General features: G+C 48.5%; 1 protein-coding gene across 2 annotated transcripts in view; it reads right to left on the bottom strand.

Annotated features, from left to right (window-relative positions):
* ALDH1L1 (aldehyde dehydrogenase 1 family member L1) overlaps window positions 1-13,587 on the bottom strand; it is a 121,792-nt gene that overhangs the window by 23,410 nt on the left and 84,795 nt on the right. Inside the window, exons 13-16 of one of the 2 annotated variants that reach the window (XM_027585876.1) lie at window positions 11,102-11,252; window positions 9,876-9,946; window positions 6,395-6,500; window positions 4,926-5,013 (exon numbers count right to left, since the gene is read on the bottom strand). In XM_027585876.1, coding sequence (XP_027441677.1) covers window positions 4,926-5,013; window positions 6,395-6,500; window positions 9,876-9,946; window positions 11,102-11,252 — 416 coding nt within the window. The remainder of the gene's footprint in view (window positions 1-4,925; window positions 5,014-6,394; window positions 6,501-9,875; window positions 9,947-11,101; window positions 11,253-13,587) is intronic. The other variant, XM_027585877.1, reaches the window with a different exon arrangement.

The raw sequence follows: 13,587 nt of genomic DNA, 5'->3' as shown, positions 1-13,587 counted from the left end.
GATACAGCAAAGGCAGTCCTGAGAGGAAAGTATATAGCAATACAAGCCTTTCTCAAGAAACAAGAAAGGTCTCAAATACACAACCTAACCCTACACCTAAAGGAGCTGGAGAAAGAACAGCAAATAAAGCCTAAACCCAGCAGGAGAAGAGAAATCATAAAGATCAGAGCAGAAATCAATGAACTAGAAACCAAAAGAACAGTAGAACAGATCAACGAAACTAGGAGCTGGTTCTTTGAAAGAATTAACAAGATTGATAAACCCCTGGCCAGACTGATCAAAAAGAAAAGAGAAATGACCCAAATCAACAAAATCATGAATGAAAGAGGAGAGATCACAACCAACACCAAAGAAATACAAACAATTAGAAGAACATATTATGAGCAACTCTATGCCAGCAAATTAGATAACCTGGAAGAAATGGGTGCATTCCTAGAGATGTATCAACTACCAAAATTGAACCACGAAGAAATAGAAAACCTGAACAGACCTATAACCACTAAGGAAATTGAAGCAGTCATCAAAAATCTCCCAAGAAACAAAAGCCCAGGGCCAGATGGCTTCCCAGGGGAATTCTACCAAACCTTTAAAGAAGAATTAATACCTATTCTCCTGAAACTGTTCCAAAAAATAGAAATGGAAGGGAAACTTCCAAACTCATTTTATGAGGCCAGCATTACCTTGATCCCCAAACCAGACAAAGACCCCATCAAAAAAGAGAATTACAGACCAATATCCTTGATGAACATGGATGCAGAAATTCTCACCAAAATACTAGCCAATAGGATCCAGCAGTACATTAAAAGGATTATTCACCAGGACCAAGTGGGATTTATTCCTGGGCTGCAAGGCTGGTTCAACATCCGCAAATCAATCAACGTGATACAATACATTAACAAAAGAAAGAACAAGAATCATATGATCCTCTCAATAGATGCAGAAAAAGCATTTGACAAAGTACAACATCCTTTCTTGATCAAAACTCTTCAGAGTATAGGGATAGAGGGTACATACCTCAATATCGTCAAAGCCATCTATGAAAAACCTACAGCGAATATCATTCTCAATGGGGAAAGGCTGAGAGCTTTTCCCCTAAGGTCAGGAACGCGGCAGGGATGTCCACTCTCACCACTGCTATTCAACATAGTATTAGAAGTCCTAGCCACAGCAATCAGACAACAAAAAGAAATCAAAGGCATCCAAATCGGCAAAGAGGAAGTCAAACTCTCACTCTTTGCAGATGATATGATACTGTATGTGGAAAACCCAAAAGTCTCCACCCCAAAACTGCTAGAACTCATACAGGAATTCAGTCAAGTAGCAGGATATAAAATCAATGCACAGAAATCAGTGGCATTCCTATACACCAACAACAAGACAGAAGAGAGACAAATCAAGGAGTCGATCCCATTTACAATTGCACCCAAAACCATTAGACACCTAGGAATAAATCTAACCAAAGAGGCAAAGGATCTGTACTCAGAAAACTATAAAATACTCATGAAAGAAATTGAAGAAGACACAAAGAAATGGAAAAACGTTCCATGCTCATGGATTGGGAGAATCAACATTGTGAAGATGTCAATGCTACCTAGAGCAATCTACACATTCAATGCAATCCCCATCAAAATACCATCCACTTTTTTCAAAGAAATGGAACAAATAATCCTAAAATTTGTATGGAACCAGAAGAGACCCCGAATAGCCAGAGGAATACTGAAAAAGAAAAGCAAAGCTGGCGGCATCACAATTCCGGACTTCCAGCTCTATTACAAAGCTGTCATCATCAAGACAGTACGGTACTGGCACAAAAACAGACACATAGATCAATGGAACAGAATCGAGAGCCCAGAAATGGACCCTCAACTCTATGGTCAACTTATTTTTGACAAAGCAGGAAAGAATGTCCAATGGCAAAAAGACAGTCTCTTCAACAAATGGTGTTGGGAAAATTGGACAGCCACATGCAGAAGAATGAAACTGGACCATTTCCTTACACCACACACAAAGATCGACTCCAAATGGTTGAAAGACCTAAACGTGAGACAGGAGTCCATCCAAATCCTAAAGGAGAACACAGGTAGCAACCTTTTCGACCTTAGCCGCAGCAACTTCTTCCTAGAAACATCGCCAAAGGCACGGGAAGCCAGGGCAAAAATGAACTATTGGGATTTCATCAAGATAAAAAGCTTTTGCACAGCAAAAGAAACAGCCCACAAAACCAAAAGACAACTGACAGAATGGGAGAAAATATTTGCAAATGACATATCAGATAAAGGGCTAGTATCCAAAATCTATAAAGAACTTATCAAACTCAACACCCAAAGGACAAATAATCCAATCAAGAAATGGGCAGAAGACATGAACAGACATTTTTCCAAAGAAGACATCCAAATGGCCAACAGGCACATGAAAAAGTGCTCAACATCGCTCGGCATCAGGGAAATCCAAATCAAAACCTCAATGAGATACCACCTCACACCCGGCAGAATGGCTAAAATTAACAAGTCAGGGAACGACAGATGTTGGCGGGGATGTGGAGAAAGGGGAACCCTCCTACACTGTTGGTGGGAATGCAAGCTGGTGCAACCACTCTGGAAAACAGTATGGAGGTTCCTCAAACAGTTGAAATTAGAGCTACCGTTCGATCCAGCAATTGCACTACTGGGTATTTACCACAAAGATACAAATGTAGGGACCTAAAGGGGTACGTGTACCCCAATGTTTATAGCAGCAATGTCCACCATAGCCAAACTGTGGAAAGAGCCAAGATGCCCATCGACAGATGAATGGATAAAGAAGAGGTCGTATAGATACACAATGGAATATTATGCAGCCATCAAAAGGAATGAGATCTTGCCATTTGCAACGACGTGGATGGAACTGGAGGGTGTTATGCTGAGTGAAATAAGTCAATCAGAGAAAGACATGGATCACATGACCTCACTGATATGAGGAATTCTTAATCTCAGGAAACAAACTGAGTGTTACTGGAATGGTTGGGGGTGGGAGGGATGGGGTGGTTGGGTGATAGACATTGGGGAGGGTATGTGCTACGGTGAGCGCTGTGAATTGTGCAAGACTGTATATCAGAGGGGGAGACGAACCATGAGAGATGATGGACTCTGAAAAACAAACTGAGGGTTCTAGAGGGGAGGGGGATAGGGGGATGGGTTAGCCTGGTGATGGGTATTGAGGAGGGCACGTTCTGCATGGAGCACTGGGTGTTATGAACAAACAATGAATCATGGAACACTGCATCAAAAACTAATGATGTAATATATGGTGATTAACATAACAATAAAAAAATTAAAAAAAAATAATAGCAGAAAGGAGGTAGGAAGGAAATTGAGTAAGAAACTGATAACAGTAATTCAACAACAGAAACAAATGAAGAGAACCAGAAATGTAAATAAGGTTAGTATAGCAAACTCTGTAATTACATATTTGATCTCCTTTCTTTTTAACATCTTCCACAGACATAAAATTATATAAAGTTATAGCAATGTACTATTGGGTTTGTAACATAGTGAAGAGTACACAGAAATATGTGATAAATATGTGAAAGGGAGTAGGGATAACAGAGCCAGGTAGGAACAGCATTTGTATATTTCACTGGAATTAAGTTAGCATAAATGTGAAGTATTTTCTGATGAGTTAAGAAGCATATGGTAAATCCTAGAGTAACCACTGGGAAAATAACTAAAAACTATATAGAGAAAAAAATCATTAAAAGATTTAAAATGTTACACTAGAAAATATTCACTCAATGTAAAGAAAACCATAAAAGAGAAATAGAAACAAAAGACAGGAGACACAGAAAGCAAAAAGTAAAATTGCAGACATAAATCCAACTCTATCAATAATAACAGTAAATGTGAATGGATTAAACAATCCAGTCAGAAAGGCAGAGACTGTCACATTGGATCAAAACAAGATCCAAGTACCTGCCGTCCAAGGAGACATCAGATATAAGTAGGTTGTGAGTAAAAGGATGAAAAAATGTATATCATGCAAACAAAGACCACATGAAATCTATGGTAATATCAGATGAAGAAGACTATAAGACAAAAACTATTATGAAAAATAAAAAGGGGCATTTATAATAATGAAAATGTCAATCAAAAGGTATGAGGTGTCACCAAAGCTCTCTTTGAATGCTTTCCTTATTTAAATGACAAAAAAACAAAAATAAATGAATTAAACTTTCAACTCTCAAAGTTACAAAAAAAAAAAAAAAAAAACAAAAACCAAACCATACAGGAGAGCACAGAAGGAAATAGTGATGAAAGCAGAGAAAAAAACCAGAATAACAATGGAATGGGTAAAGAAATTTAAGAGCTGTTTTTGTTTCTGTTTTTGAGGGGAGTATGGGGACAAACAAGCACTTCTCACAAATTTGATCAATTTAAAAAGAGAAAGAGAAAGTGAAAAGTATAAGGGGGATATTCTAACAATCAAAGGGAGAATCAAAAAAGAATTACTTATAAGAAATTATTAATACAACTCTATGTCAATATATTTTAAATGTGTGCAAGAAGAGACAACTTTTCCAATAAACTAGACTACTAACCACAGAAGAAACGAAAAAAGCAATCATGTAATACCTCCCCAGATGCTCTAAGCCTAGATAAATCTCCAACTTCCAAGGACAGATAATTCCCAAGTTATGTAATTTATTCCAGAGCACATATCTACATACAAAAAAATGGAAAACATTTGGGGAAGCATCTGAAAGCAAGAACACTTCCAGGTGTATGTCTCTCCCATCTCTCTACCAGGCTGGCCACCCCCACTGGATCACTCTGTCCCCAGTTGCTCTGTCCCACTAGAGTATATCATGTAGCAAGCCCTGTTCTGACCAAGTGCATCTCCAGCTGCCTGGAGCCCTGGCGCCCCCAGATGCCCATGTCCCCATCCCTTACCAGATCCCGGGAGGATATTGACCACACCCTTGGGAATGCCAGCCTTCAAGGTCAACTCTGCAAACTTCAAGGCTGTGAGTGGGGTCACCTGAGGAGGCAGGAAAGAAGACTGGGTCAGGAGGGATTGGGAAGTGGGGTTCTTCCTCCTCTCCCAGCAGCCTAGGTAGCAAGCAGGGAGGAAGTCATGGCAGGAAGCCCCTCCAGAGGAAGCCCCATCATAGCGGGTATTGCCAACCCAGCCAGCTTCCCCCACAGCTCCAGTGGAAAGCTGGGAGGAAGGCCTGCTACCTCATGTACCTTCTAGTGCCTTCTCCTGGCAGGCTCCTGCCATGTGGCCAGGCCTGGCCCCTTCCTGAATGTTCATACCTCCTTCACTCAGGGAGTGTGAGTCCCAGGACTGCCTGGAAGCCCCTCGTGCCACGCAGTGGTCTGTGCAAGATCTGGTTACCGCCTCACTGCTGGAGGCCGTTCCTCTCCCCTTGACCTGCCAGCAGCCATTCCTCTTCAGGCCCAGGTAATTTTCCTTGTAAAGGTTGGATTGTGCCCCACCCACCACCAGGCCTCAGAGCTGCCACATCTGTGGGGTGCTGGCCCTGGGAGGGTACAGGCCTGTCAGGTGCTCTCCAGAGACAATCGCCTGGATCTGTGTGCAGCACCCCCATGCTAACGGGGGAGGTTATGGGTCATCTGAGGGTTGTTGAGATGCTCAATAAGCAAATATATGCAAATTTTTGGTGTAATTTGTTATGTATTAAAATGCTTTAGGAGTGCCTGACTCAGGATGAATACTGTAAATGTCAACTATTGTTGTGGTTGGTTTTTATATTTTAATACTTTGGGAGCCAAATTGCCCCAAAGTGGCCAGGGGAGCAAGAGACCTCCTGGGCACACTGTCCAGAGCCAAGTGATGGAATATCTTGCCTTCAGTTCCTAACACCCCTGGGGGCAGGCAGGGGAGGGGCTGCTACTGCCACTATACAGAGCAAGAAGCTGAGGCTCATGCAGGGGCTGTCCTCATCCCCGGGGGACCCTGCTCAGGCCCCTCCAGCCTGTCTGAGTGACCCTGACATCCTACCTCTGTAGCTTCTCTATGAGGGACTGGGTTTCAGTCTCAGAGCATGAGGCCTGGACAAGGGTTACCAAACAGGGTTTCTGCTCCCCCAAGCCCAGAGTGCTGGCATCTGTGGAGAAATCTCTGACTGCTCACCAAGCAGCTGCAAGTACAAGGTCAGCTAACGTGACTCAGCCACCCTACTGCTGAAAGAACAGACCCCCCTGCTGCATGCCACCCCTACCATTGTGAACAGGGCCCACAGAAGGCCAGCCCTCATCAGCAGTACCCCTCCTCCTTGAGGAGAAACCAGTCCTGGGTGGGTAAAGGGGCCAACGGGCCACCTGTCTCCTTTATAGGGTGCTTACTGATACCTTCTACAGCTCACAGGCCCTGCCCGGAACACACCCACACCCACCTGGGCAGGCTTGATCACCACTGTGTTCCCAGCAGCCAGGCAGGCAGCCGTCTTCCAGGAGAGCATCATCAAGGGGTAGTTCCAAGGGATGACAATGCCACAGACCCTGCCATACAAAATAAAGGGGACTCCGTCTCTCCAAACAGCCTCGGGGCCAGAGTGCACCTGGCAACGGTGTCCTCGTTCCCAAACCTGACACCCACTCCGGTTCCACTCCACTCCACTCCACAGCACTCTACTCTGTTCTACTCTGCTCACTCCACTCCACCCCACTCCACTCCACAACACTTCACTCTGTTCCATTCTGCTTACTCCACTCCACTCCACCCCACTCCACTCCACTCCTCTCCACTCCACAACACTCCACTCTATTCCACTCTGCTCACTCCACTCCACTCCGCTCCACCCCACTCCACACCACAACACTCCACTCTGTTCCACTCTGTTTACTCTACTCCACTCCACCCCACTCCACTCCGGGCTTCCTGATATGGAGCCAAAGGTCCCCTGAGAGATACCTCATGCCTGCCTTTCCAAAAGTCCCTGATGGGGCAGTATGTTCAATCTGGCAGTAGCCCCTCTTCCCAGCAGGGCATGATGGCCGGGAAGTTTCTGATGGGAGCTGTGAGACATGCCTAGGGACAGTTGAGTAGGGCATGACACCAGGCAGTGGGGGAGGTGACAGCAGGCAGGGCTTGGGAGAAGGCCAAGGATCACACGGGCAGTCTGAGAATGTATGGGAGAGGGTTGGGATCACACGGTGGGCCAGGAGGAAGCAGGTGAGGGTCTTCCTAGGCATGAGGCCAGGGGTCAGTCCCATGGAGAGAAGGAAACAGTCAGCCTGGGAGGCCCGATAGGCTTGCTTCCTTTGCATTAAGAGATGGTACCCAGTGTCAGTGTGCCCCTCGGCCCCAGAGAAAGCCTGTGCTGAGCAGTGTCTCCCTCAAGGGGAGACCCCCCCCCACAGTCCTGAGGGGCCTAATGATGACACATGTGGTCCTAGTAGGCATGTGACCCTGCTTTCCCCTGACTCCTGTAAAATGCAGGGCACTATCTTCGTCAGTGTCAGACAATTAATGAGCCCATCCACACAAGAACTCCGCACGGGCTACGTGACTTGTTTTCTTCATCATTATCATTTTCATGATCATCATCACCATGGGAACGTTTCTGAAAAAGATGACTTCTTAGCTAAACCCAGGCAGGGGGAAGAGTGTGGACAAAGGCTGAGGGCAGGACAAACTGGGGGTGGCTGGCACATCGTTCTGGGAGCAATGGGGTGAACTGAGGGGTTAGGAAAGCCGCTCCCACTCCCAGTACACCCAGCAGGGTGAGATGGCTGAGGGAGCACAGCGAGTGTTTCCAGGGAAGGGGATGAGGTCATCAGGGTTGTAAGGGCTCCAAGAAAAAACAGACATCAGGGAAGTCCCACTGTCATGGCTGATCTGTACTCCCCAAAATTCACATGTTGAAATCCTAACTCCAGAACATCCTTATTTGGAATTAGGGTCATTCCAGATATAATTAGTTAAGATGAGGCCTTACTGGAATAGGGTGGGTGCCTAACCCAAAATGACTGATGCCTTTATAAAAACAGGGCCATGTGAAGAGATAGACATACAGAAGGAGGACACCATGTGAACATGAGGGCAGAGATTGAGAAACACCAATGATTGCCGGTAAACCCCCAGAAGCTAGGGGAGAGGCCTGGAGCAGATTCTCCCTCACACCCTCAGAAGAAGCCAACCTTCTGACACCTGAATCTGGAACTTCCAGCCCCAGAATGCCGAGACAGTAAATGTGTGCTGTTTGAGCCTCCTGGTTTCAGTACTTTGTTACGACGGCCCTAGCAGACTCATACACCTGCCGATATAGGGAAAACCTCCCCGTTCCTCCAACTCAATGGGAGGCTCAGCACCAGGGTCCTCCTCAGTCTGACAGGACAGACTTCCCGAGAGGCGTCTGGATGATCAGTGATCTTACAGACTCATGTGACTGGCAGCCAGTGTTCATCTGGGCCCTGGTCCCCTTGCCCAGCCCCTCTCATAGCCTGAGCCAGAGGAAGGGGCTCCCAGCACTCCAGCCCTGCAGGACTCTCGCTTCACACTCTGACGCCTTGGCTGGGTAGTTCTTTGTTTTGGGGGGCTATCTTGGAGCATTCCTTCCATCTCGTGTCCTCTGGGGGAAAGGCTGGGTGGGCACCGCTGTCCTAGAGTCCGTGACATCTCTCCCCAGCCTTGCCCCTCTCTGTGGCCTACAGGAGAGGGTTTACTGTGTCCACAGCCCACTCTCCCGACAGGAGCCTCCTTTACCAGCAGGACGGTCCTTCAGGACCTGTTGTGTTCATTCATCCGTGCTCATTTCTGTTGATCCAAATGACACTGGAACCCATTCTCCTTCTGAAACACTCCTGCGTTCTCCAGGAAACGGAGTGCCTCTGACCACCATCCATGGGGATGTGAGGTCCCTGCTGGTGGGTCACGGTGTCCCCACACTGTAAGGGGCACAGAGCAGGTGGGAATGCCTGCTGGGTGCTGACCACACTGGGCCTCTGACCCATTTTAGATGATTTTAGAGGACATTCCTCAGTGTGCTCTCCTCATGCAAGTTTCTCTTGGAGCTGTTCCCTGGGGTCCCCCTAGCTCTGCCCCACGCCTTCGCATAGCTGCACTCCATGCCCTGGTAAGGATGCTGCATGAGCGCAGCAGGGGCTGTGCTGGGTTCTAGCACCGGGGCCCCAGCACAGCTGCTGTGAGCACCCTCGGGCTGGTCTCCTGGTACACCTGTGTCAGTGAGCCACCATAGCTGTGCCTTGTGGCAGGGGTGCATTTGGGGACTGAACAATCACTGCCAAGCTGCCTCTCACAAGGGGGGACCCCCTCCACCGCCCCCAGGCAGTGTGAGGGGGCTCCTCTCTCCCTAGGCCATCAGGCCATCTGATGGTGAGGTGAGGCCCCTCACTGCTGGGTGTAAATCATTTCCCCAATCCCTAGTCTGTTCTGTGTGGAGTGGACACTTGTCTTTCTCCTGTTGAGCACTGGTTCCTATCCTTTGCCTATTTATTATTTTTTTCCTGTTCCTTGGTGCTGTGTAGTTCTGTTTTTATGCACACATTCATCATTATACTCTTTTCAGATAAAAATTTTCAGGTGCACCCTCTACGAGCCTGACTCCTGCAGGGTTATTGAGGGGATTAAGTAAAATCATACTTGTAAAGTCATTAAAACAGTGCCTGGCACAGAGCAGGTACTTTGGAAGCAAAAGCTGTTTTACTTGCTAGAATGTAGTCCCCTGAGGATAGGCATTCTCATCAGTTCTGATCATTGCTGTATCTCCAGCACCTGAACTGTCTGGCATGTAGTAATTGGTGAACAGATAAGACATTGGATAGATATGTAGAAAGGGGATGAGCGCCCACAGAACAAACCACATTGAAAAGCACCCATTGTGTGGCGAACGTTCGCCCTGTGCTATGACTCACCCGATAGGCTCCTTCCTGGTCAAGGTCAGGTTGCGGTTCGGTCTGGCATGGTTGATAGGGATGGTGGAGCCCTGGAAGAAGCACGGAGTGGGGGGGTCACTTGGGAGGGGCTCCATTGTTTCCTCACCCATTCCCCCTGGGCAGCCAGTCTGTGCCTGGAGCTCAGAATTGAACAGAGTCTTGTCTGTGTCCTGAAGCCCCCATGAATCAGACAGGTAAGAGACCCAAACCTTCCAGATTATGTATGACAGGGGCATCTGAAGACTCCAGATAGAGGTGGAGTGGGCAGCCAACAGGCGCAAGGTGCCTGCTGCACTGAGCCTGGCACAGCCCTCAGATGGGAAGTTGGTCCTGGTACAGGAAAGACCTCTGGCTTTGACACTGAGGCAGGGAAGTGGGGAGTGGGGGGCCACGTTGCCTCTGGAGGCCATGCTAGCCCAGGAGGCCCTGGGCGGGGGGCAGCTCCAGCCAGCAGAGATGCAGCAGCAGGAAGAGCAGAAGGTGCACCTTCCATCACACCTGCACCCCTCGGCCCCATGGAGAGGACAGACAGCGTGAAGCCCAGATCTGGCAGAGACCCCACAAAACCCTCGCTGGTGGGTGTCCCATCACTGCCTACGGTGGGCAAATCTCTGAAAATGGCTCCCATTGTCACACTCTGATCCCTGGGATCTGGGAGATGGTGAGCTACTCCTTCTGCAAAGATGTAGAATGGCACAGTTGACCTTAGGAAGGGGAGATGATGCAGGTGTCCCCAGAACCACCTCAGGAGCCCCCCCAAAGGCAAAGTTTTCTTCAGTTCATGGCAGAGGGATGTTAAGCCTGAGAATGGCAAGGGGATGGAGCACTGGGGCAAGGGCCAGAGCAAGGCCTGCAGTAGCTGAGAGCAGCCCTGGCCAGCAGCCAGCAAAGACCCGGGCTTCAGTCCTGCATCTCTACCAATACCTGAAGGGGCCTGCAGGCAGGGTCTCCCCAGAGCCTCCAGCTAAAGTCCAGCCTGGGTACACCTTGACACTGTCCTTGTGAAACCCTGGCATGGAACCCAGCCCAGCCTGCCTGGACTTCCCATCTGCAGAAATGTGAGCTGATAAATGGGGTTGTTTTAAGCCAGTAAACTGTGCTCATTTGTTATGCAGCATGCAGCCTAACGCACTGCCCTCAGAGTTTCCTGCTGGGCCCAGCCTGCTTATGTGAACTCACTTGGTGGGCAGGAGCCTCAGCCTCACCTGAATTTTGTCACACCAGCCAGCGAAGTAGCGGAAGGTCTGGATGGACATGCCCACATGGGTCTTCAGGGCCAATGTGTAGACAGCACCTGCATCTAGAGCCTCGATGGTGGCCAGTTCTTCCTGATGCTGCTCCATGAGGTCTGCCAACCTGGCCAGGGGGTGGGTGGGGACAGGAGGCAGATGGGTTCAGGCCTGGAACAGCCTTGCCTGCTCTTTCAAGGCCCTTCTTCAATGAGTCAGGGGCCCGGCCCTGCACTCCCAGCTCTGCCACACTCCGATGTGCTGACCCCAGTTTCCCCATCTGTGAGATGGGACAGTAAGGTTTCCTTTGTTGGGTGAGTGTGAGAAATGGTGCCCTTCTGTCCCTCTCTCCTCTCCTCTCTTTTCCTTTCTTCCTTCCTCAAATATGGATGGATTAACTACTTTATAATAATGCTTACAAATAATCCTGCAAAAACAGTCCCTCTGCCTCTGTTATAAGGAGGTCACCATTCCAAAAGGCCACCCTCTCCGTCTTGGACAGCCTTGACCAGGGGAAAGCATGTCTGGCTTCAAGCACCAGCCGATCCAGCGGAGTGCACCCCCACAGATGGCATCTGTGGGGAGTTGAGGGGGGATGATGGGAGAGATTCAAGGGAAGGTTCATCTACACAGCCCTCCTTAAGTGTGAGCACTCTGACAGCCAGCTGCCCTCCCGTGCTTCTGGTGGGTATGCTGCTATGGGCAGCCTGGGAATTAGGACTCTGCCCCCTCCCTGATGTAAGGGAGCTCAGGGAGCAGGGTACCCAGGGGGTAGGGTGGGCAGGGGAAGGTGGAGACCACAGATCTAGAGCAGCTCTCAATCTTGTACATGGGGGGCTCTAGCCCAGAGACGAGTCTGGGGCCAAAGCCTGCTGAGCTGCTCCTCTCTGCACACAGCCATGGCATGTCTTAAACCCCCAGCTACACACTCACACTCTCTGGGGAGCCAACCCTCAGCCCACACCAATCATATCTCCCTGCAGTGTCCTCCTAGCACCCTCCATCTTTCTTCAAACCCGCCCGACTATTATAGATACCCGCTTAGACAAGTATTCTAGTACTATGTGCCTCTCTCTGAGGGCTGGGATGGTATTTGTTCTCCTGCTCCTTCCTGGACCTCCTACACCTGCCAGGCACACAGTCAGCATGCACCACAAGGCTGGTGGGTGAAAGTGGACCAAACAGACACAAACAACTTAGGGGCAGAGCCACACTGTTACCTCAGAGATGGTGATATACCCAGGTAATTCTCTAGTTAAGAACAACAAAGGTGTAAATCACTTTTTGAGAACTATTCTAGACCAAATAAGGGAAACACTATGTTGTGGCATTTCAAGGCCTAGGGTTTCATCAACTAGAAAAACAGATGTGCCAAAGGCATATATCTATATTATAAATAAGCCAAAGTTGGCTTCTGTGTTGTTGTTCACATCTTCATTGCAGGGTGAGAACTGTCAGTTCAAAATCTTGCTGGATACATGCTAATGTATCCAATTATTTTTAAAATAGTCCAAACAAGCAGACTTTTAGCCATTTAGAGTCTTATTGCTTTGCATTCTCCAGGAACCTCCCTTTACACATTGGTTATTGACACATTACCATTGGTTAGATGGACCATGCAGTTGTAACTGCCCCCTTTCCCAGCCCTCTGACCCAGAGACTCCTGTTCTGCTACTGAGCAACAGTGCCGGGACATGGGAGCCCCCTCCCTGACCCCCTGACCCCGAGAGTTCCCTTGCACCCCTCCCATTCTGAGACCCCCTGACTACAATCTCTGGAGGGTCTCCCACTGTGGGGGCAACCATGCCATGAAGGCCGTTGCGTGTTACTACTTCTCATGGTCATATCTTTTTCCTTGATCAGCCCCAAATCCCTCCAAATCTGCCAGACAATGTCACGTGCATGTGATGTGGCCATGTCATAAATCCCTAACGTAACTATCACCCAAGCACACCATTTGGGAAGCTCTTCCAGGAAAACCGAGTGGGATTGTTCTACTGTCAACTTTGTTAAGCTGCAGCTCTGCCTCCCAGAGTCCTGCCCCCAGAAAGTGCCAGTGGGAAAGCAGAGGAAGCAACCTCCATCACCCCCACAGGTCTGCAGGATAGACGTGAGGAAGGGCAAGTGTGGGGTGCCAGGCAGGCTCAGCCTTGCTCCCCCTGGCTCCCTAACAGCAGCATGGGCCACCACCACATTCTTGGCTGTGAACGTAAGGAAGTGTCTGAACACAAGGTTACAGCTTCCCACAGACTCTCCCACCAGCTCTTGGTGGTCCTGCTCTGGCAGCTGGGAACACTGGCTCTCCAGGTTCCTGAGAAGCTCTATCTTGTCCCTCAGTGGTTCTTGGGAGCTGTCTAGTGACTTTCTCTAACATTCCTTTCTGGATCTTTCTTCCCAACTTATCCCTACAATGCATTCCATAATATCTATCCATGGTGGTCCTGTTTTCCTCATTTAACAAG

This window comes from Zalophus californianus, chromosome 1 (genome assembly GCF_009762305.2).
Source record: "Zalophus californianus isolate mZalCal1 chromosome 1, mZalCal1.pri.v2, whole genome shotgun sequence".
In the NCBI taxonomy this organism is placed as follows: Eukaryota; Metazoa; Chordata; class Mammalia; order Carnivora; family Otariidae; genus Zalophus; species Zalophus californianus.
The sequence above is the reverse complement of the archived record's forward strand: the minus strand, read 5'-3'. Positions and strand labels throughout refer to the sequence as shown.